Here is a 24207-nt window from a genome sequence, read left to right on the forward strand (position 1 = left end):
ATTTGGTCGGGCCTCGAAATGACATATTTTCTGATCTGTATCTAAACAAGTATCCTGAGCCATTATAGTATTGCTTTCACAGAGGAAGCCCTGCTGTTCTCGCATAATACAAGATTCTAAATCTACTGTTTGCCACTTGTCGCCTATCTTTCTGGCCCATGTTCTATGTTCAAAAGGGTATAGGAGCACCCCATTATGGTTAATTCCAAGGGCTACAATGGGGTGTATGGTAATTATTACTGCATTACGTATGGTTAATACAAAAGCTGTGATGGTGTGTGTGTTGGGGTCATAGATAAAGTTCACCATATTCCACCATGACTGGAGTTTTCTTTCTACCTCCGTAGCACTGTCCCAAACCATCTTTCGAATTTCCGTAGGAAATATGCCTTCCTCTCCTTCTCTTATTATGGATGCAGCTATTGATTGTATCCACATTTGGGCTTGGATACAACTTAGAGCCAGGGCGACGTCATCCTGTAAACCGCCTAATGCCTTAGTGATGAGTTGATGATCTTCCATGTTTATTTGTTCCCACCTGGGGAGTACCTTCGATATCAACCATTGGTGTGCCCCTAATGCCAATAATGAAGATTATAGTGGTTGTTGTAGTTTTGATAGATCGGCCGTGGTGGCGGCTAGTTTATTCATTATCACCTCTGAGTCTATGGAATTTAATACTCCGAGTCCTGTTCCCAAAATTCCAGTTACATCTCTCACTATTCTGTTTCGATAAACATTTCCCCTTTGTCTTAACCAAGATGTCCATCCCTCATAAGAGGTTCGTAAGAAGGGGGAACAGGATGGCTTAACATCAGAAACATTGACTTGTATTTTTAACTCTATTCTTTTAAGAGACCATTCTGGGTTAAACAACATTTGTTGCTGACCTGTATTTCTGATTACATATGGTCCAATTGTATAAATCTTTGGATCTGGTTTAGTTAATTTAAGATCAAGCGTTAATGGGGTTGTTGTAACTGTGGTGGTGGTAGGAACAGTGGTTAGCATGATTGTTATTTTGATCTTATAAGTCAGAGCTGTTCTTGGGGATTCCTTTCCTAGGCATATTATAAAGATGGCACAATTTTACCTTAACCGAGCCCAACATTCCCGTGAATTAAAGCACATGGTTGTATTTAGAAGGGTAAATTCCTTATCTACCTTTCTGACATTAATCAGGGTGTCTCCCGAAATCTTGGTGTTATCCTTTTCATTATATGTTTGACACCCTACTTTTATCCTATCTCCTAATTTTCCCCATAATCGGTCGACTTTGTGTACATCCTCCCGATCCCATTGATTCCTTTGGTACACCTCATTTTCAGAAAAAAACACCATAGCTAGTTTCGTCTTTGAGTCCACCTTTCCCATTATTCCAGTGTGTTTTTTCTGGGCATGATTCCAAGGGCAATTATCAGGCTCTTGGTTGTAGGCAAGAGAGAGGGTACAAAAAACCACAAATGGTTTAAACCCACTATTGATCATTTTAAGAATCTAAACGTTCATCATATATACATATAAAATCTGTTTTGATCAAAAATATCTTTATTTGAGTTGGGGCTTACTGATAACAAGTTGGGCAAGACTGGCCACTGGCTCAGTCCCAGACTCTTTTGTTCTATATTGTTTGTTGTGGTGCCCTTCCCATATGGTGGATCCGCAACCGCTCAGGTTCACTTACTTGCCACCCACATTGTTCCCATTTGTCCGAGTAAATTTGAGTTTCAGTTTTTTTTTATCTGGGGTTACTTTCCACGAAGTTGCAGGGGCTTTCTTAATCCGGGTATGGTGAATCCAAGAATTCTGTCCCTCAACCTTGATTGCAGTGTAGGTGGTGAGTAGGACTTGAAAAGGTCCGGTCCACTGTGGTTCCAGGGTTTTATCTGCAAAACACTTAACGTATACATAGTCTCCTGGTTGTATATCGTGAACAGGTCCATCCAGACCCCTACTGCGTGTTCCCATCACATGCTTTTCAATTCTTATTAATTGTTTGTTGAGTGCCACCATATAGGAAGTCATTGTTTCTTCACCAATCTGTGAAGACATCCCCTTTTGTACCCCATAGGGTCGTCCATATAAAATTTCAAATGGGCTAAGCCCCTCTTTTGCTCTCGGTCTAGTTCGAATTCGTGTAAGAGCTAATGGCAAAGACTGGGGCCAAGTTAGATTTGTTTCTTGGCCTAACTTGACAATCTGTTGTTTGATTAGATGATTCATCTTTTCCACCTGGCCACTCGATTGTGGTCAGTATGGGGTATGTAATTGCCAATCTATTCCTAGATGGTGGCTGATCTGTTGCACTATTCTGGACACAAAATGTGGTCCTCTATCCGAGGACATTACCGCTGGGACTCCAAACCTAGGTATTATCTCTTGGAGTAGTATTTTGGTCACTTCCCGGGCTTTAGCAGTTCTGCATGGGAAGGCTTCTGGCCAACCTGAAAAGGTATCTGTTAGTACCAATAAATATCGATACCCCCCTTTTCTAGGAAGTTCCCAGAAATCGATCTGCCAGTGTTGCCCAGGAACATTTCCTCTCCCAATTTTTCCCAACTTTGGCCCCTTGGTAATCTTAGGATTAGTCTGGAGACAAAGATCACATTGTTGGGTTACTTGTCTAATAGTAGTATACAAATGTCGTGCTATTATGTTTTTAGTGAGATCCTTATATAGAGCTTCTGCCCCCCAGTGCCTTTTTCTATGCTCTTCCCGGACTACTGACCATACCATGTAGGAAGGAATCACTATTCTCCCATGTGAGATTATAGCCCACCCTTCCTCATTATATGATCCCTCTAGGTCAGAAATCAGTTTGCGATCTTCTTTTGTATAGTCTGGTTTACCTTCTAGAGATATTTGTCCATCGGGTATTAGCGCACCCTCTACCTTGATTGCTTTTCTGGCCGCCTGTTTTGCTTCCCTGTCTGCCAGTTCATTTCCTCTTTCCAATTCTGTGCTCACTTTCTGGTGTGCCTTAATGTGCATAATTGCCACCCTTTCAGGAAGCTGGACCGCATTTAGGAGTTTCAAAATTTCTTCCGCATGTTTGATGATTTTTCCTTGGGAGTTTAACAGTCCCCTTTCTTTCCATATTGCTCCATGAGCATGTACCACTCCAAAGGCATATTTAGAATCAGTCCAAATATTTATAGGTTTTCCCCGAGCTCTCTCCAGAGCTCGAGTAAGGGCTATGATTTCAGCCTTCTGTGCCGAAGTGTCAGCCGGTAGCGGCCCCGATTCTATCACTTCTTCAGAGGTTGTAACAGCATATCCGGAATGTCGCTTTCCATTCAGCATATAGCTGCTCCCATCCGTGAACCAATGTTCAGCTCCATTAATAGGAACATCCTTGAGATCTGTCCGACTAGAATAAGTGGCTTCGATTGTTTCTAGACAGTCATGATCGACTGATTCTCCAATATTCCCATTAAGAAATGAGGCCAGATTGACGATGTTTGTAGTCACGATCTCAACATCATCTTGTTCCACCATTATGGCCTGGTATTTTAGGAATCTCTGTGGGGAGAGCCAATGCCCCCCTTTTGTTTCAAGGACTGCAGACACTGTGTGGGATACTAAGACAGTAATTTTCTGGCCCAGGGTAAACTTCCGGGCCTCTTGGATGTTTAGGATGACGGCTGCTACTGCTCTCAGGCAACCAGGCCACCCTTTTGCAGTGGCATCCAGCTGTTTAGAGAAGTATGCCACTGCCCGTCTGTATGGTCCCAAATCTTGTGCCAGTATTCCTAATGCCATTCCCTGTTTCTCATGGGAAAATAGGAAAAATGGCTTACTCACATCAGGAAGGCCTAGTGCTGGTGCCGACATCAAGGCTTTCTTCAGTTCATGGAAAGCTCTGTCTGATTCAGCATCCCACTGAAGATCCTTCTGATTAGCTGCTATCAGGGAATATAATGGTTTAACAAGCAAGCCATAATTACATATCCAAAGCCGGCACCATCCTGTCATTCCCAGAAATGTCTGCAGTTCCTTTACAGTTCGTGGTCGGGGGGCTTGGCATATGGCTTCTTTTCGGGCCTTCCCCAGGACCTGTTGTCCGGCACTGATCTCGTACCCCAGGTATGTGACCTGTTGTAACACCACCTGTGCCTTCTTCTTAGAAACTCGATATCCTTGTAGTCCCAGAAAGTTCAGCAGACTCACAGTCCAAATAATACAAGATTCTTCGGTTCTGGTTGCAATAAGAAGATCGTCTACATATTGTAACACTTTCCCTTCTTCTGACGGTGGTTCCCATAACTCCAAATCCTTTGCTATTTGGTTTCCAAAAATTGTGGGGCTATTTTTAAACCCCTGTGGCAACACCGTCCATGTGAGCTGGGTCTTTCGACCGCTTCTGGGATTTTCCCATTCAAAAGCAAAAATTCTTTGGCTGGCTTCATGGAGAGGGAGGCAAAAGAAGGCATCTTTTAAGTCTAAAACTGTGAACCAAGCTAGGTCAGGTGTCAGGGTGGTTAGTAAGGTATAGGGGTTAGCTACTACAGGATACAGATCCTCTGTTATTTTGTTAATGGCCCTTAAATCTTGAACTATCCTATAAGACCCATCAGGTTTTTTAACTGGGAGGATAGGTGTGTTAAATTCTGACTCACATTCTTTTAGTAGTTTTAGTTCTATGAATCGCTCTATGTTTGGACGAATTCCTTCCCTATCTTCCCTTTTCAGTGGGTATTGTTTAATTCTTACCGCACTCTGTCCTTCCTTCAATTTTACTATTACAGGTGATGCATTCTTGGCACGTCCCGGTATGTCAATTGCCCATACTCCGGGATATACCTGATCAATAATTCTGGTATCAATTTCCCTTTTTATAGGAGTATTGGCCAGGGATAGGCTCATAACCTGTATGTATTGATGATTATTTACCTCCAGAGTAACTTCCCCTTTTTTAAATTTGATTGTTGCCTCCAATTGTTCTAATAAGTCCCTACCAAGAAGGGCCTTTGGGGAATTTGGCATAAATAGGAATTTATGGATCCCCATCTGTTTTCCCAACTTATATTTTAAAGGTTTACAAAAATAAGCCTTTTCAGTTTGGCCAGTTGCACCTTTTACTGAAACATAATCATTTCCCAAAGGCATTAAAGCCTGGTTCAAAACCTAATAGGTGGCTCCTGTGTCTATTAAAAATTCCACCTCCTCCTGTTCTTCTCCTAATTTTAATTTTATTAATGGGTCGGCTAGTCAATTTTCTTCTTCCATGTGAGCTATTGTTTTCCCTTGATTATTGCGCCATTTAGTGTTTTCTTGATGTCTGCGTTCAGGGCATTCGTTTTTCCAGTGTCCTGTCCTTTTGCATATTGCACACTGATTCCTACCCAGGGGTGTCAGCCCACACCTTGATTTAACTTTAGATTTTTGATTCTCATTTTCTCTTACTACTGCTAATATTTTCTTTTGGTCCTGCTTGTAACCTTCTTCTCGATTACTAAATATTCTCCATGCTTCCTCTACTAATTTTTCCAAGTCTCTATTTTCAGGAGGTCTCAATTTTTGCAACTTGCGCCTAATATCCCCCTGTGATTGTCCTAAAAAGAGGGATATTAGTTGCTGTGCGCCTACCTCCGAATTTGGGTCCAGAGACGTGTGCCGGCGCATTGCATCTCTTATTCTGTCTAAGAATTCTGAAGGTGTTTCAGAAGGACCCTGTCTGACCTCATATAACGCTGCCCAATTTATTGTTCTAGGAATTGCTTTCTCCATTCCTCTGAATATCCATTCCTGGTATGCCTGTAATCTTCCCATTTCAGCGGCTCGGTTTGGGTCCCATTCCGGGTCCAACAAAGGAAACCATTCTCTATAATTATCTCCCTTTATATTATAATGTTCCTTTGCGAGATCCCCCGCTGTTTTTATGACTAATTGTTTTTCAGTTTCAGTCAAACAATCTAATAATAATTGTATATCACTCCAGTCAGGATTGTGCTGTTTTATTAGAAATTTAAAATTCTGTGCCGTCTTTATCGGATCATTACGGTATTCTCGGGCAGCCTCTTTCCATTCTCTCAGATCAGCGCCCGTGAACGGAACTTGACCAGCTTGGGATAATACTTTTTTTTAATTTTTATTTCATACTACTCTTGACAGAAACAAAGCTGTCACTCTAGCCATCATAGAATGGTTTGGGTTAGAAGGGACCTTTAAAGATCATCTAGTTCCAACCCCCTTGCCATGGGCAGGGACACCTTCCAAAAGATCAGGTTGCTCAAAGCTCCATTCAACCTGGCCTTGAACATTTCCAGGGATGGGGCATCCACAACTTCTCTGGGCAACCTGTTCCAGTGTCTCACCATCTTCACAGTAAAGAATTTATTTCTAACCTAATCTAAATTACCCTCTTTCAGTTTAAAACTGTTACCTCTCATTGTATCACTACACTCTCTGATAGAGTCCCTCATCTTTCCTGTAGACCACCTTTAGGTACCAGAAGGAAGCTATAAGGTCTCCCTGGAGCCTTCTCTCCTCTAGGCTAAACAACCCCAATGCTCTCAGCCTGTCCTCATAGGGGAGGTGTTCCAGCCCCCTGATCATCTTTGTGGCCCTCCTCTGGACCCGCTCAAGCAGGTCCATGTCTTTCTTGTGCTGGGGGCCCCAGAGCTGAAAATAGTAATCCAGGTGAGGTCTCACGAGAGCAGAGTAGAAAGGGAGAGTCACCTCCCTCGACCTGCTGGCCACACTTCTTTTGATGCAGCCCAGGATACAATTTGCTTTCTGGACTGTGAGCACACATTGCTGGCTTATGTTCAGTTTTTCATCCACCAATACCCCCAAGTCCTTCTCTGCAGGGCTGCTCTCAATCCACTCACCTCCCAGCCTGTATCAGTCTTTGGGATTGCCCCAACCCAAGTGCAGGACCTTGCACTTGGCCTTGTTGAACTTCATGAGGTTCGCACAGGCCTGTCAAGGTCGCTCTGGATGGCACCCCTTCCCTCTAGAGTATCAACCACACCACTCAGCTTAGTGTCAACTGCAAACTTGCCGAGGGTGCGCTCAATCCCACTGTCCACATCTTCGACAAAGATGTTAAATAATACCGGTCCCAATAAGGACCCTTGAGAGACACCACTCATCACTGATCTCCACTCAGACATTAAGCCATTGACCACAACTCTGAGTACAATCATCCAGCTGATTCCTTATCCACCAAGTGGTCCACCTGTCAAATCCATGTCTCTCCAGTTTAGAGACAAGGATGTTGTGCAGGACAGTATCAAATGCTTTGCACAAGTCCAGGTAGATGACATCAGTCACTCTTCCCTTATCCACCAGTGCTGTAACCCCATCATAGAAGGCCACCAAGTTTGTCAGGCACAATTTGCCCTTAGGGAAACCATGTTGGCTGTCACTAATCACCTCTCTGTTTTCCATGTCCCTTAGCATAGTTTCCAGGAGGATCTTCTCCATGATCTTGCCAGGCACAGAGGTGAGGCTGACAGGTCAGTAGTTCCCTGGGTCTTCCTTTTTTCCCTTTTTAAAAATGGGGGTTATGTTTCCACTTTTCCATTCACTGGGAACTTCACCAGTCTGCCACGACTTCTCAAATATGATGGATAGTGGCTTAGCCACTTCATCTGCCAGTTCCCTCAGGACCCTCAGATGCATCTCATCAGGGCCCATGGACTTGTGCACATTCAAGTTCCTTAGATGGTCTCAAACATGATCTTCTCCTACGGTGGGCGTTACTTCATTCTCCCAGTCCCTGCCTTTGGATTCCATGAGTTGGGCAGTGTGGATAGACCACTTGTTGGTGAAGACTGAGGCAAATATTTCCTTCTCCATGTTGGTTGCAGCCAGGTCTCCCATTTTGTTCATCGGGGGGTGGGGTGGGTACAGTTTCTTTCATCTTTCTTTGTTGTCCTATGTACCTGAAGAAGCCCTTCTTATTATTTTTTACATCCCTAGCCAAGTTCAGCTCCAGCTGCGACTTGTCTTTCCTGATCCCCTCCCTGCACTCCCAGGCCACATCCCTATAATCTCCCCAGCATGTGTATCCCTGCCTCCACTGCCTATGCATTTTGGTTTTGTGTTTTAATTTGGCTAAGAGGTCTTGACTTAGCCAAGCTGGCCTCTTGCCTCCCCTGCCCAACTTCTTGCATGTCAGGACTGAGAGCTCTTGTGCCCTAAGAAAAATATCTTTAAATCTCTCCCAGCTCTTGTTCACTCCTTTATCTCTGAGGGCAGTTTCCCAAGGGATCCCATGCACTAGCACCCTAAACAAACAAAAGTTTGCCTTTCTGAGGTTTAGGGTCCTGACTCTGCTTTTTACCAGTCCTGTACCCCTCAAGATTGAGGATTCTACCAGGGCATGATTACTGAACCCCAGGCTACCTCCAATCTTGACCTCTCTGATAAGTTCTTTTGCATTAGCGAGCAACAGGTCCAGCAGTGCCTCTCCTCTGGTCGGGCTCTCAATCACCTGTACTAGGAAGTTGTCCTCAATGCACTCCAGTAGTTTCCTCAATTGCTTGCAGTTTGCTGTGCTGCTTTTCCAGCAGATGTCCAGGTGGTTGATGTCCTTTATCAGGATCAGGGCCTGCGAGCATGATGCTTCCTGCAGTTGAAGAAAGAACTCTTCATCAACTTCCTCTCCTTGATTGGGTGGCCTGTAGTAGACACCAACCACAAAGTTTCCTTTGTTGGCTTGGTCTCTAATTTTCACCCATAAACTCTCAACCTGTACATTGCTCTTCTTCAAGGATAGCTCTATACAATCAATCCCATTTTTGGCATAGAAGTCAACTCCCCCACCTCTCCTTCTTTGCTCTTCCCTTCCAAATAGCTTATAGTTGTCAGTTGTAGTGCTCCAATCATGCAATTCATCCCACCAAGTTTCTGTGATAGCAAATAGGTCATAGTTTTCCATCTGGGCAGCAGCTACCAGCTCCTCCTGTTTGTTTTGCATGCTATATACATCAGTATAGAAGCACTTCAGCTGGGCTATGAGCCATATCCCCTTGTTAGAGGAGTTTGCCCTAATTCCCTTGAGGTAATTCACAGGTGTTTCCTGTTGCTTCCTAATGTCTCAGCAGCCATCTGGGTCTTCTCTAGTGCTTAGAAATCTACCCCCTTCCCCCCCCCCCCCCCCCCAATCTAGTTTAAAATTCTAAGTCCAGCTAGCTTGTTGCTCAGGACATTCTTGCCCCACTTGGTCAGTTGAGCCCCATCAGCTGTCAACAAGCCCAGTTTCCTCAAAGGTATGCCCAAGATCATAGAAGCCAAGGCTTTGAGCATGGTACTGGCTATGCAGCCAGTCATTCACCTGTTCAATTTGTCTCCTTTTTCCTCAAACCTCCTTCTCTGATTGGGAGGACAGAGGAGAACACCACCTGTGCTCCCAATCCCTTTAACATTTTTCCAAGGGATATAAGGTGTCTCGACATTTCTGAGCCATCTCGTTGCAGCATCATTTGACCCTATTTGCAATAGTAGGAATGGGTGATAGTCCACAGGCTTTACCTGGCTTGACAGCTTCCCCGTGACATCACAGATGCAAGCTCCTGGCAGGCAGTAAACTTTAGAGACATTATCTGGATGACAAATGGGCACTTTGGTGCCTTTCAGCAAGGAGTCTTCCATTACTATCACCCTACATACTTCTCCGGTGTCACCAGCTCTAATGTAGGTGGGTGGTTGGATCAATTTTGCACAGTCAGCCTTTCCTGGGTCTCGCCTGTTACTTCCACCCTCTTCATTCTCCAGCCACAGGGCATTGTATCTGTTACATAGGGGCACTTCAGGGGGAAGGGGAAGATTCCTCTTCCTGCCCTGAGCAGAGATGAGACTCCAGTCTCTTTTGTCTTGTGAGTTAGATGAGTCTGTCAGCCCAGAGTTGGAAGCAAGCTTACCTTGCCTTTGCAAAGGCTTAAGGCAAGGCTATTGCTGAGCTTGTGACAGCACATAATATCACACATTTATCTCTCACTCAGATGCCTGAATACTGCACTGCCTGTTAAGCTCCTCTTGTAACATGACTACTTGCTTGAAGAGTTCATCCAGATGGGCACACCTGCACCTATGACATCCTCCTCTACCTTCAGACCCTAGGGAGGCTTCCAGGTTCTGGAATTCCACACTTCAGATCTAAGCAGTCAATTCTTGGAAAATCAGTCTAAACAAAAGTGATCTGTTTGCTCACCCTAGTCACTAGCACTCCCTAGGGGCTGCCTTTTACAGGTGAGGGAGTTGGGCACGGTTGCTCCTGACCCTGCCCAAGCCTCGTCAGCCGCTCTCGCGACAGGTGCTGGTTCCCGGCGGCTTTCTCCGCGACCCTGGCGTTTCTCCGGTTCAGGAAACCTCCCTGTACACCGTGATCCTCCGCTCCGCTGAGGAACGTGCCAGCACGGAGTTGATCGCCTCAGCAAGTCCATGTATGTCAGCCTGGGGGATGCAATGATAAGGAAGGATCGAGGTGCACTGGAGAAAAAAGTGCAGCTGAGATCTGAGGCAATGTGAAAAACTGTGTTTGTGAGATGAATGGGGCATCAAAGCTATACCACTGCAGGAAGGACAGAGGGAGATAGCAATGCAGTAAGAGCAAATTTAAGTGCTCAACAGACGATTAAATGGCAACAACAGAAGAATAAAGTATCTATAAACCCCTTTTGTCCTTATTATGCACAGAATAATTTGTAAATATGAAGTTAATTTTTATAATGAAAAGAAATGCTGGAATATAAATACCTGCAGCCAGAAGACAAGTTTCAGTATGCCAAAATCAAGCTTTGGTATGCTGTTCCAGATGGTTCAGTCACAAATCTAGATGTAGATGTTAATGCATCTGAGCACACCCTATATTTTGTAGACTTATAAAGGAAAATTAATTCCATTAAATTGAAGATAGTTATAAAAAATTATATCCTGGAGGGCAAGACATAACTAATACCGAGATCACATCTTATATTTGCCTGTGGTAACAACACAGTTAAAAAAAAAAAATCAAGTAAATGGAATACTTTAGGAAACCATGGAAAAATCAGTCTCAGTTTACATATCCTCTGGAAAATTTATCACTGTAATGGTTCAAGATTAATTAGAGTTCTGACTCTGCTTTTAAGATGGAAAGCCAAATATTAGTCACAATGAAACAATAAGCATGTGTTTACCTCAAATAGTCATAACTACTGTAATGTCCTGAGAGGTGTCTTCCAGACCTTTGGTGCCCATCCTACTACACATATAATCCTTCTGCAACTGTAGCTAATAACATAGGCTTAAGCACTAGTACCTCCTCCATATTGATTTATGAGCCAAAGAAGCATTGCCTAAAAAGTTGGAGAAATAAAGCCCCCCAGAGAGGACAATAGGGTTTTTTTTACAAAACATGTGCACTGAATGTCAATATTTCTACTCTGTCAGTTTCACTCAAGATGCATTGCAAGTTAATTGCTTTCTCATTTTTCACATATGAATATCACCCATCCTGGAAAATAATCTCTTCTAGATTTCATGAAATAACAACATGCTTTTGCTTTAATTGAAGGGGGGAAAAAAGGAGAAGAAAAAAGAAGCCTTAGTTGAAAATGAAAGACTTGTGCCAGACAGACTGGATTTGCAATACCCTTGCTTCAGGGTATTTGGATGTATCCACAGTTTTGAGTCAGACCATTATAGAGTCAGAACCCAACTGTAAAACTCTAAGTGAAATCTGAGCAATGCTTAGGGTATATTTGGATATAGAGTTTTGGCTGACCTATTTAAAGGATGATGTTGTGCAAGCAATTACTCCATAATCTAGGTAAGTGACAAGGCATATTTAATAGGAAAAAGTAGCCAAAACCTAAAAGTTTTTGCTAATGTGCAAGAACTGTTTCTTTTTTTTTATAAAGACTGAAAAAAAAGGATTATATACCACATTGTAGAGTTTTGCAAATATCTCTCTGCACCATTTCTCTTAGAAAAGAATTCACCATTTCTCCTACAAAAAATAGTATTCAAATTAGAGAGGGGCAATTTAGGATTATTTCTGTAAAACAAGACAGATTTACACTGGTTCTGAAACAACTATGATGGTTTCTTTTACAGTAAACTGGAAAATCTTAGCTACTGTGTAGTGATCTGTTTGGGCAACTTCACCTTACAGAGGATCAAAACCATGCTCCCCTCCCAGCGCTGTGCTTTATCTGTCTTTCAGTTCTTCTCTTGGCCTCTGCACAAAACCCAAGAGGGTTCAGCCACTATTATTATAGTTGTTAGGTCCTTCTAAAACACTGAACCAAAACTCAATTGCTGTAAGAAACACTGTATTGCATTAGCACACAACAACAGGATAATAAGTCAGCAAAGAAAAGGCATCGTCTAAATACTGGACAAGGAATCATTATTTTAATCTGCCTTCTGCTAATGATTTCTTTGTGGCCTGGCCACAATCACATATTCTGTCTGCCTTTGCTTCCACATCCTAGCTGCTCAGTAAGAGGATAATGATCTCAAGACTTGTTGTAAGAATTAGTTAATAACAATAAGCGTGTTGATAAGGTCAACTAGCAGTTTTGTATAACAAGAAAGTGATCTTGATTATGAATGAGTCTTTTCCTGATGAATAACTGGTTTAAAGAAAACAGATTTAATATAAAACAAAAAGCCTTTTGGTCAAACCAGAGTGTTTGAAAAGATGGAAAGTCTATTACTGAAAAAAGAAGGTCCAGATTAAAAATGCAGACGTAGTATTCTCTGGTAAAAAGCAGGACTGTGTTTGTAAATATTTATACAAAGCCCCAAATCTACTCAAACACAGATCCTGTCTAGTCTCAGAAAACAGGTCAAGTTTATAAATGTAATAGTTAACATACAGTATTACCGCACACAGGACATCACTACTAAAATGCATTAGGTGGGCTGGCTGGTGCTGAGATGCTTCTTGTTGTGGGATGACATTTGTTAAATTCCATCCATTTGCAACAGCTTGATGGTAATAGGCTCATTTTTGTTTCTCTTCTGAGAAAAACATCCCATCCTTCCCACTGGGATCTTCAACTCTCTAATAAGCCCCAGGGCATACCTGGAGACATCTAAACACTAAAAAAAGGGAAAATATTCCAGGAAATTACATTTGAGATTGAACTTTATATGCAATCAACTGAACTAAATATATGTGCAAAAAACACTAACCATGCAAGTTAGTCTTGTGCACAAAGGGGAGAATTGGGAGGCTGGTGCTGGAGGAAGCTGTGCACTGCATTGCTTTCCCTGCTGCAGTGCCACAATGCCTGCCTTCTATTAAAATCTCCTCCTGGTGGGGTGGGAATTCTTGTGTTCCTAAACCACTCATGGACAATTCATGAACATAATGGAAATTAAATTAATTGAATAAAATGTGCTGTAAGTTAGGCAACTGTGTCTAGCATGTTCCGTGAAAGCTTTGTCCATTCAATTTCAAATTACTCCAAAGACAGATACATGGACATAACTCTGGCCCTCAGAACTCCGAGTACTTTACCATCTGTAGCATATTTGTTCTCACATGACTGCTGTGATGTAGAGAGGGACTATTAAATCCAACTTAATGGTGAAAACTGAGAGACAGAGCAATGTTGTGATCAAATAGGTGATCTGGGCTTGAGTATGGTATGAATCGAAGTCTTCCTGATCATAGACTAAATCCTTAATTACTGCATGTTTCCCCTCCCAGTATTGTCTTTGCTGGGAGCTTTTTCAAGCTGGGGAATTCTGTGGAGTTGGCAAAAAATATTCTATGAAAAAGATTTATTTCCTTTTTTTTATAGTCTATAGGGCTTTTTCCCAGAATGGAAGATTGGAAGGAGCTGAAGAGTAAACTCTGAGATATGAGGAACAGGTTTACAATCATAATGTGAAGGTAATTTTTATGATATCAGTGAGATAGAAATTAAAGTGAGGCCTCGAGTAGGGAGGGGATGGAAGAATTTTCTTATAGCAGTGGTAAAAAATCCACAGGAGTGATGGTTTTCACTTTTCAGATCATATCAAATTCAAGCATGCTAGATGGCTATTACCCAGCACAGTCAGCTCTCGTTAGACCTGCACATAGATTTAGTTTTTCAACCTGACTTGTGACTCAGCCCCTGCTGCCCCTTACTGCCTTTTGTTGTTCTCTGAGTGTGTAGCCCTGAAACATTTTATTTAGGCACTAGATCACATTACACATATCTAAACTGCTGTCCAACCTTTCAGTTTTGCCAATTTCCAGAAATTTTAGATTATCTAGTTATATTAGGTTGCATTTTTTCAGGCTGAATCAGAGTTTAATACCTCCAACCCATATTCCTTATCTCTCAGTGTAGACTTTATTATTACTCCCAGCCTCCTTCATGTTTACTTTACTTCCCTGTTTTCTATCATCTGGAAACTTAATTACTGTAGTTTTACTATCCTCTTCCATTGAATCAATATTGACATGCAATGAGACTAATCCCTATGACACTGTATGGATCACTCACCACTAGCTTGGCTTATTGCCATTAACTGTTACTCTTAATTTATAACATTTCAGGTAGTGAATACTCTAATCATGTGCTTATGCACTTCCAAGTCAATTTACATTAATTTTCCAAGTTTTTGAGAAGCAATGAACAAATTCCTCTCATATCTGGATAGATTTACTCTATATACGGTATCATACAAATCACTGATGCTGATTTCCATGATGCAGTAAGTATCAATAAACAGAGAATGCTATGATCCTTCTATCTCTCCCTAACTATCCTCATATGATCAGGTTTTTTTCAATAATTCTTTGCAGCAAGAGCACATGATCAAGCTACAATGTGTCCAGTGCATCAAATGAACCCACTGATAGGGAGTGCTGTTAGCCCACAGCAAATGGACTTAAGCTGCAAAGGAAAAAGTTTTTTTCAATGACTTTGCAACTAGTAAAGGCTGGGAGAACATACACAGTTAATTAACATGGCTTGGATGACTTATGGCAATTTAATAATATTTTTGAAATCAAGGGTGACAAATCTATTCTGTAAATGCTTATAGCTCACCGTTCCATTGGCTTTGACCTTCACACTATCAATGTATGCATATGTATCACAAACCATTGAGAGTAAATATAACATCAGTTTTGCCACTGCTAGCACTGTATTGCACAGAATGACACCCTGACTCAGACTCTGATGTGACAGCTTTCTACCCAGACATATGTAAAATACCTTTTCGTTTGAATTACGCCAGATGGTAGAGTTGTCCAGTACTTTGGAAGAGAATGTAAGCATTTTGAAGACAGCTTTTAGTGACTAAATGGCATTTTCTCCTCTGAGTAAATGTTGAAATAATCCTTAAATAGATTTTTTTCCTGCTGCTTAAAGTGCTATTTCTGAGAAAAGGCAATATGAAGTCATAAGAACTTGTGACAAATTAAATATTTATGGATATTCATATCCCTGTTACTGATTCATGTATTTACAAGAAATCCTTTAAACACGTTGACCAAATGCAAATGCTAGTAATTAGATCCGACCTCCCTAAATATTCCCTTATTGTTTCATATGAAGACATTTTTCTTAACTTCCGTTCCTCAAAAAATCTGTTATTCCTGGCATGGTATGGTTACCCTAGTCTTCTCCAGCTGTAACTGCATTTCAGTGGTGGGTAAAGAATGATTTTTATATGTACAGTTTGTAAAACTCTTTGAGATCTGTCATGATGAAAGGTGCTCTGCATACAACACTATTATTAACTTATTGTATTTCATCAGGTTATTCTATTTCACATCATGTCCCTCTACTGAAAAAGCCTTGCCAAAAATAAAAGCCGTGCAACGTCATTAACTGAGAAAACAGACTCCTTCAAAAGGCAATGTAGCATGCAGATAGCATGGAAGTCCCCAGGAGCTGAGGCTGGCATTGCTTATAGCATGTAGAGAAATCTGCAGTTTCAGCATGCGTTAGGCGTAAACCACTGTTTTCCAATGTACAGTTGTTGTTGATTTGTTAAAAAGTTAAGATTGATTGATTTTATTTGTTTGATTATTTGATTTTGTAGAGTTATTTTATAGAATAGAAATATAGGAGGATAAAAATATATTTTGAAGAAATTTATGATTATTTAGTAAAAGTTGTTAGGAGACCCTCTGTACATCTTGTACTAAGGCCAGAAGAATGGGCTGGAATCATTGTTGAAACTTAAGTAATAATTTAGGGTTTGAAAGGTTTTTTTGTATCTGACCAGTCTTCTGTATATAGAAAGTGTATTGAGATGTCAGAATACGAGATTAATGGAAATTGGGAAGAGTCGACTGGAACAGTTTGTAGTTGCCTGCCAAGAAACCGTGAACTTTAGTAAAAGGTAATTCCGGCAGGGGGAGATCGCGACCACCGACTCATATACCACCTACCCAAATCGTACCCCAGACCCATTTCTAGACCTTTCTAAGCTCTACTGCGCAGAATCGGATATGGGAGGAGAATATGTTAATGATTTATGGGAAATATTATGATTATGTATGAATACTTAAAGAATATGTATGAATAAGTTTTATATATGGTATCTGATTTTGAAGCTTGGTGTGCGTTGATCGTGAACGACTCGCTCATGCACCCGGCCGTTAATAAAGAAGTGTCTGCTTATCTACATCACATTGGTGTTGATAAGTTCTTCATTCCGAGATTTCGGTAACACAGTGAGATGAAAGATAAGACCTGAATTAGATTGTGAAGAATGCTTAATATACCAACTTTGGAATTAAAATCTCTTAAGAACTACTGGAAATGATCATTTATATTTCATTAGTTTATGCAGATGGATGTAATTTGGCAAATTCTGAAACAGTTTGTTAAGCTTTTTAGCATAAAAACCACCTGAGACTTCTTAAATGGAAAGCTTCGATTCAGTTATTCATTATTTTAAGAGATAAAATAAAACAATTTATTTCCATTTATTTTACTGGAAAGTCAGTGCATATTACCTTTAATAACCATCTTTTTGTTGTTGTTTTTCTAGCTAGTTCTTTATAATTCTATACATTGTTCCATGTAGTTTTTGTAAAATTTATGGAAGACTGTTTCAGCTAAAGAGTAAATACAATGAAGATTAAACTTAGGATCTGAATGATTTTTTATAAGATTTGTGACTGTGACTCCTGAAATCCTAATCACATTCTGCCAGTTGCTGGCTTCCTAGATGTATTCCAGAATAGATCATTTTAAAGAAGGAATCTAGATCCAGAACAAGTAAGAAAAACCCCAAATCAAAACTTGTTTTGCAAATCTTCACACAAACAAAAAGTACTACTGTGATTTATTTATAGTATTCCCAATGATATGGAGAAATAGTGTGAAATGGGGACAATGGACACCGACTGTGATTGTATATGTCTGCTCAGGAATGTGGCAATGGTGACTAGTCATGGGTGCGGTGTCTGGTCACATAGGCACACAGCTTTGAGGAGACGCCTACAGTTTTGAGGAGATGCCTGCCCTTCTTCCTCTAACAAAGGGGCTATTTAAAAAAGAATGAGAAAAGGATGAGAGACATTCCAAGGCTCTCTAGAGGGAGGGAGTGCTAAGTCTCCTTGCTGGAGAAGATCGGATGGTCGGATGGTCACAAGAACATGAATCACCTACAAACCTGCAAGACCACCACATTCCAGGAAACGGACTGATAAGCTAATTAACATACGAAGCGGAGTTTAGGTAACGAATATGTATAGGCGTTAATTGAATATTCATTTGTTTCATTGTATAAATGTGAGATGGTTCGCACTTCGGGTATGCACGCTTGTGGAGGAGCGATCCCCCGTGCATCTGCGCACAATAAACATACCTACTTTATAACTTTCGAGTTATAGAGTCTAATTCCGCACGTCAGTTTTGGCGAGCCAGGCAGGAGGATTTCTGCTCGGCTGAGGGACCAGCTGCGGAGCGGACGCTCCTAGGCGCGCCCCGGGAGATTTCCTCGGAGGAGCCTCCTCTTCTCAGCTGTTCACCCGGGAGCAGAAGAGAAACCCCTGGATCCACGGATAAAACGGTATGTTTAGTAACGGGGCGGCTGGTGAGATGCACGGAGACGTCCGGCGCGCAGCGTAGTCCCCAGGAGGAAAGGTACCTTGGGAGGGGGTTTGCTGACCAAGGGGTGGCCGCTAGCGATCTTGAGGGCAGATCGAGCAAACCCGAGGTTACTGCCATTCCTAAAAACCCGGAGGCCTCGTGACGGAAAGCGGGGGGCGGGACGGAATAAGGCGGAATCTCACAGGAACAAGAGGGACCTCACAGCAAAAGTAAAAGGGAAACTTTTGCGTAGAAAAAAAAAAAAAAAGAAGAAAAAAAAAAAAAGGGGGAAGCTAAAGACTTCCTTTAGGTTGTCTTAAGAATTGGGGAATTCCTAGAATGTAACAACTGAAATAGCGCTCTGTGTCTTGTTTGTTCTATGTGTCGTCTTGATTACATGTTCAAAACTTGGAGTTATGAAATGCATGTTGAAAAATAATAATATTCTGGTAATTTTTGGCAAATAGTGGAAAACTTAACACTCTGCTTAAGACCAGGAAAAATTGGTTTTTTTGTTTGTTGTTTGGGTTTTTTTTGGCAATTGTTCATTGAAATGCATACTTTGTGAACTGTCAGTGTTCCTAAAAGTTGTACATAAGTGCACGGTACCGTATAACATACTGCTTGTGTGACTGAGGGCTGCCCGGAGAGTGTGAATGGTGTGATTGAGATGCGCATTTTGATTTTCCGTGTATAGCTTAATTATTTTGACTGAGTGTGAGTGCAAGAGTGCTTGAGACACGCATTTGAGTGCAAAACGAGTAAGGAGCTCTATCCGCGTTTCCGACCTTGGGTGGCTAAGGCGGCCGGAGAAAAACAAAGTAATTAAAATTGCGAAACAGGAAACGGATGGAGTAAGCCCTGTGAAAAATCGCCCTTGGGTTGTATATTAAAACATTGGAGAGATATCGTAGGACAGGGTGGCACCGAAAATAGAAGGAAATTGGTTAAATATTGTAATCAGTGGTGGCCTTTGTATAAATTAGAGTGATGCGAAATGGCCTCAGGAGGGAGGAATGTTTGATTATAACACTCTCCTGCAATTAATGTTTCTGAGGAGAGAGGGAAAATGGGACGAAGTATCGTATGCAGACATGTTCTTCGTCCTCCAGGACAAACCTGAGTGGCAAAAGGACTGTGGACTAGTACCCCCTCGGGATCCTATGGTACTAGCACTAGAAAGAGTGCGGGATTAACATCACCTGATCTTTGATTATGGCTCTAGAAAAGGATAGGAAAAAAACCCTAAGACCTAAACTAGAAAGATGTTCTTGTTGAAATTTTTGTGTTTAAAAGCTCAGGTTGCGGTTCCTTCTGTGGAGCAACCAGAATGAAACACGTTGTAAGATAAAAACTTGTACTGATGTATGTAAAACCTGAGACGGGGGTGGGTGGAGAATCAAAGACCTTGTGAAAGTGTTGGGGTGAGTTTGTACAAACCCCCGTACCCCCTCGAAGGTGCGACTGAATCATGCTGGGATGCATGGCAGGATGTTTTCTGTTTGCCTGCAAAGGCCTGATATGTAATAACACAGACTTAAAGCAACAAGTAGCAGATTTGCATTCAGGGTAAGAAAGAGTTAAAACAGAAGTGCTGCTGCAGAGGCAGGCTTGTGTAACCTGCAGAGCTGTTGCCATTTGCCGGAACGGAGGGAAGAAGCAGTCACTCAATATGAGAGATCAGCATACTTCGTTTATTCAACTACGGTTACAGCTTTTATAGCACTTATAATTAGCTCATACATATTGCAAAAGTTAAGCTCCTTATTGGCTGGCCAGCTAAAAAGTTAACTTACGTCTATGCTCTTTGTTTCTAGACAAAATTCTTATTCTTGTTAACCACAAGTTCCCTGTGCTAACCTCCTCACAGATAACAAGGACAGAGTGTCCTTGTAAATCATTGACTCTCACATAAGCTGCTTTCGATATTTCTTAAGGTCTTGATGACTCAACATTCCGATGTTAACATGTCCTTGTTCGGTTAACCAATTCTCCACAATTCCCCCGTTTTTATTTTGTGCTAGCCAAACGTTATTAGTTACTTGAGTAACAAGACGCTTAATACATGATAAAGCACAGCTAAGAATCAAAAGTCCTATTACAAGCATTACTAAAATTAAAACTAAGCTTTGAATTAACCCTTTTAGCCATCCTCCTAGACCCAATCGATTAGTTAGATCTTCTAACCCAAAAAACCCAACATCCTGCTGTATTTTCTGCGAATGCTCCATTAATTGTTTGATTTCCTTGTGTATGGAGCTAGAGTTATCCTCCAGATCCATACAACACATCCCATCAAAATCCTCACATCCATGGCCATGGGCCAAAAGCAAAAAATCAATGGCCATGCGGTTTTGTAAAACAGCGTGTTGTATCGATTCCAGTTCTGTTGCTATGCTAGACAAGACCTTACTAGTTAGGTTAGCTTGTTTAACAATCCAACACGAGAGGGTCTCTAGGTTTCGATGTGCACGAGCTGCTGCCATACCTGGTATAAAGATGGAGGCAAAGATTGTTTCCCACTTATTCCAAAGTTGTACATTATCGTCACAGGTGTTTTGAATAGTTTGTATAACATTTCTTTTCCATCTTGTTGGATTTGATTTATTAGGATGATGATGTGGTAAAGCTAAACTCAAGCGACCAATGGTACATGGACCCCCAACAGGCATTGAGGGTATTCCATTCCATGCTCTATTACCACAAATAAAAAATAAACCAGGGGGTAATTTTCTAGGATATAATACTCCAGGTGCAGGATTAGATAGATCTCGACTGGTATGGTTACACCAATTACTCCAATTAAACTGATTCTTAATTGGATATACGGGAGTGATAGTAGTTGTATTACAAGGCATGTTAGAGGCTTCACCAGCACAAGGGTACTTAAAAGAATTCAAATATACACAATAAGAGGCATTTAGTGAATCGACTAGTTCGATTTCTTGAGGGCTAGGACCAATAGGGAGTCTGTCATCCCAATAATCAAATCTTTCAAAGAAGCTGCTCATATTATTACCTCGAGCTAACATGGTAACTCTTGGCATCTGGTTAAGGGACTGGCTAAGGGCGATCCAATCTGAGTCATTTAGTGGCACGCCAACTAGACAAGTGATAAAGGGGGTACTAGGTGTAGCTAAACTAGCACAAAAGGTAGTAGTATTCACAGCTCTGCTAAGCGTAACCCAGACATTTTCTCTAGGGTCAAAAGATCTAGTAGGCACAACAGATGTAACCGAGGCGATTAAGCTTGTTATAACAACAGCTAATAACATCATATCTAAATATCTGCTACAACTAAGATACTACTTATTATCTTTAACAAAAACTGTTCGTTTAGACAACTTTCACACCAGCGATTTGCAAGCTTTTTACGACGCCACCACGCCTTTCCACAGGTGTAACATTTACATAAAATCCAAGGATCACACTGGTAACATATAGTACACGTTACATTGGCAACTGACAGTTCTTTTTGCTCGCTCACATATGAGCCTTCTTCTGTGATAACATTCAACGTGGTACTATGTCTCTCCACGGTTGGGAGCGGTGTTCCGTGTCGTTCCTTGTTGCTCTTCGGAGCTGTCTTTATTGTTTTCTTCTACTGCAGGCTTTACCCATCGGCTAGGGACCCAAAGCGTACCTGTAGGAGTGGAAACACAGACATAGCCGCGACCAAAATAAATCGCATCGACTGGACCTTTCCATAGCCCAGTTTTTGAGTCTTTATACAGCACTTTTATTCGTGGGGCTTCTTCCTTGTTTCTGGGCAGGTGATGCTTAAGGGCAGGTGGAACATCACTATCCCCAAAAATACATAAATAATTAAGTACAAAGAGTGTTTTGTTGACCCTTTCGCGCGCATCAGGAATATCTTTAAATTTGTCCAGGTATCTTTTGAGTGTCCCATTAGCCCTTTCAACTATCGCCTGCCCTGTAGGAGAATGGGGAATGCCCGTAATATGGGTGATGTCCCAAAGCTGTAGGAAGCGCTTAAACGGTCCACTGCTATAGGCTGGACCATTGTCTGTTTTAACAGTGATAGGCACTCCCATTACTGCAAAGCAGCTGGTCAAATGTCGCCGGACATCGCGAACTTTTTCTCCTGGCTGCGGAGTGGCCCATAACATATGGCTATATGTGTCTATTGTTACATGCAAATATTTCAAACGACCTAGAGAAGGAACATGTGTGACATCCATCTGCCAAACTGCATTGGCTTCTAAACCTCTGGGGTTTACTCCACAGCCAAGTCCTAATCCTGAATTATGGTAACTGCAAATAGCACACGCTTTTACGATGGCCCGAGCTTCCTCCAATGAAATGTTATAGGATTGTGCCAGTCCTCTGGCGTTCTGGTGGAATATAGCATGAGATTCACGGGCACGACAATGTGGCGACAATGGAGGTTCTATGCTTATCGCAACGAGCCGGTCAGCCCTAGCATTCCCTTCTCCAAGGCCTTCATTCCACTGATGACTTCGGATATGGAGTATTGCATAGGGCTCCGTCCTTTGATTAATCGCTAATTGCAAGCTAATCAACAGGCTGGACAACCGACAATTTTTTAGTTCGCGTAGGCTGGCATCCTCGATACGATTAGCTACTCCTACCACATATAGAGAATCTGACACAATGTTCAGTGGTATATGTTGCCATTTTAGGAACGCCCATACTACCGCGAACAACTCTAAAGTTTGTAAGGAGTCCTCTGGTTGAGCCTGCAAAATCTGGTGCTTCCATTGCGTGTCTTCTTTCCATGTAACCGCAGCAGTTTGCGATCGACGTCCGGCATCTGTGAAGGCGGTTAGGGCTTCTGGGAGGGGCTGAGCTGACCGCTTAGGTTTGATAATCCAACTCTGATTTTCCATCCAGGATAGGACCGTGGATGTCAGAGGTTTGGCTATCAGAGTTGCCCCATCAGCAAGTAAGGCCGATTGTAATTCTTCTGAATTTTGAATATACCAGTCAAGATCTGTTTGTTTCATTGGCACCCAAATTGTCTTAGGGGGGGGCACCGTCTATTTGTAAGATACGACGACGGCCTTTCTTTATCAGTTCAGCTAACGTACTGATCTTTTCTTGCACTGTGCGGCGAGGTTGTAATGGGGGTGCTATCCACTCCAACACGATGGTATCTGTTTTGGTGGTATCCGTTTCCCCCGTTTTTATTTTGACTTGGGTCAAAGCAGCCATGAGATATTGTCCACCGCACAAAATTGTTAAGTCTATAGGTACATCAGCAAGACGGCGTTGTGTGAACCGCTCAGCTACCAAAGATGCAATTTTATGCAACACCTGGTGTTGCTCGTCTGACAGACTAATCGGTGTTGCCGGGTCTGATCCTTTTAATAAAGGGCGGAGCTGGTTTAACAACTCATTCGGGATACCCACAACTGGACGCAACCACTGAAGGTCACCCAGGAGTTTCTGAGCATCGTGCAGGGTACGAAGCTCCAAATGTATTGTTAGCTTTTGAGGTCGGATGGCAGCATCTGTTATGTGCCAACCTAAATATTTCCAAGGGCTTGTTTCCTGTATCTTTTCAGGTGCAATTATCAAGCCCTTACATGCGAGGCGCTGTTTTAACTCCTCCTTTTGTGTGGTGGAAAAAGGGGACACTTGAGCCAACAGAATGTCATCCATGTAGTGGTAGATGAGTGTCTCTTTCCACTGCTGGCGTAAGGTTTGCAAAGCATCATCGACGTAGATTTGGCAGAGGGTGGGCGAATTTCGCATACCCTGTGGCAATACAGTCCATTCAAACCGCTGATCGGGCCTTTCACGATTGAGCGAAGGTAGAGTAAATGCGAAACGCTGTTTATCTTCTTCATGTAGTGCAATAGTGAAGAAACAGTCTTTTAGATCTACAATTAGAAGATGCCAGCCTTCGGGGATCATGGCTGGATTAGGCAACCCCGGCTGCAGCGCACCCATGTCGTGCATTTGTTTGTTAACTGCACGAAGATCATGGAGAAACCGATATTTTCCAGATTTTTTCTTGATGACAAAGATCGGCGTATTCCATGGACTGGTCGAAAGTCGTAAATGTCCTTGTGAAAACTGTTCTTGCACCAACATGTGGGCTTGTTCTAGACTTTCCTTTTTTAACGGCCACTGCTCAATCCACACAGGTGTATCAGTTTTCCATTTTAACTGGATTGGGAAAGTCCAAGCAATGGCCGTCCCTAAAAAGGGGTTTCTGTAGTCAGAA

General features: G+C 42.0%; 1 protein-coding gene across 1 annotated transcript; it reads right to left on the bottom strand.

Annotated features, from left to right (window-relative positions):
- Window positions 1–2061: 2061 nt before the first annotated feature.
- LOC130141933 (protein NYNRIN-like) lies at window positions 2062–5772 on the bottom strand (the record flags this gene model as incomplete). Its single annotated transcript, XM_056323230.1, is given in 2 exon segments — window positions 2062–5207; window positions 5346–5772. Coding segments are annotated over 2 exon segments (3573 nt in total), but the record flags the coding sequence as incomplete, so codon positions are not given.
- Window positions 5773–24207: the final 18435 nt, after the last annotated feature.

Source organism: Falco biarmicus, chromosome W (genome assembly GCF_023638135.1).
Source record: "Falco biarmicus isolate bFalBia1 chromosome W, bFalBia1.pri, whole genome shotgun sequence".
NCBI classification, from domain to species: domain Eukaryota; kingdom Metazoa; phylum Chordata; class Aves; order Falconiformes; family Falconidae; genus Falco; species Falco biarmicus.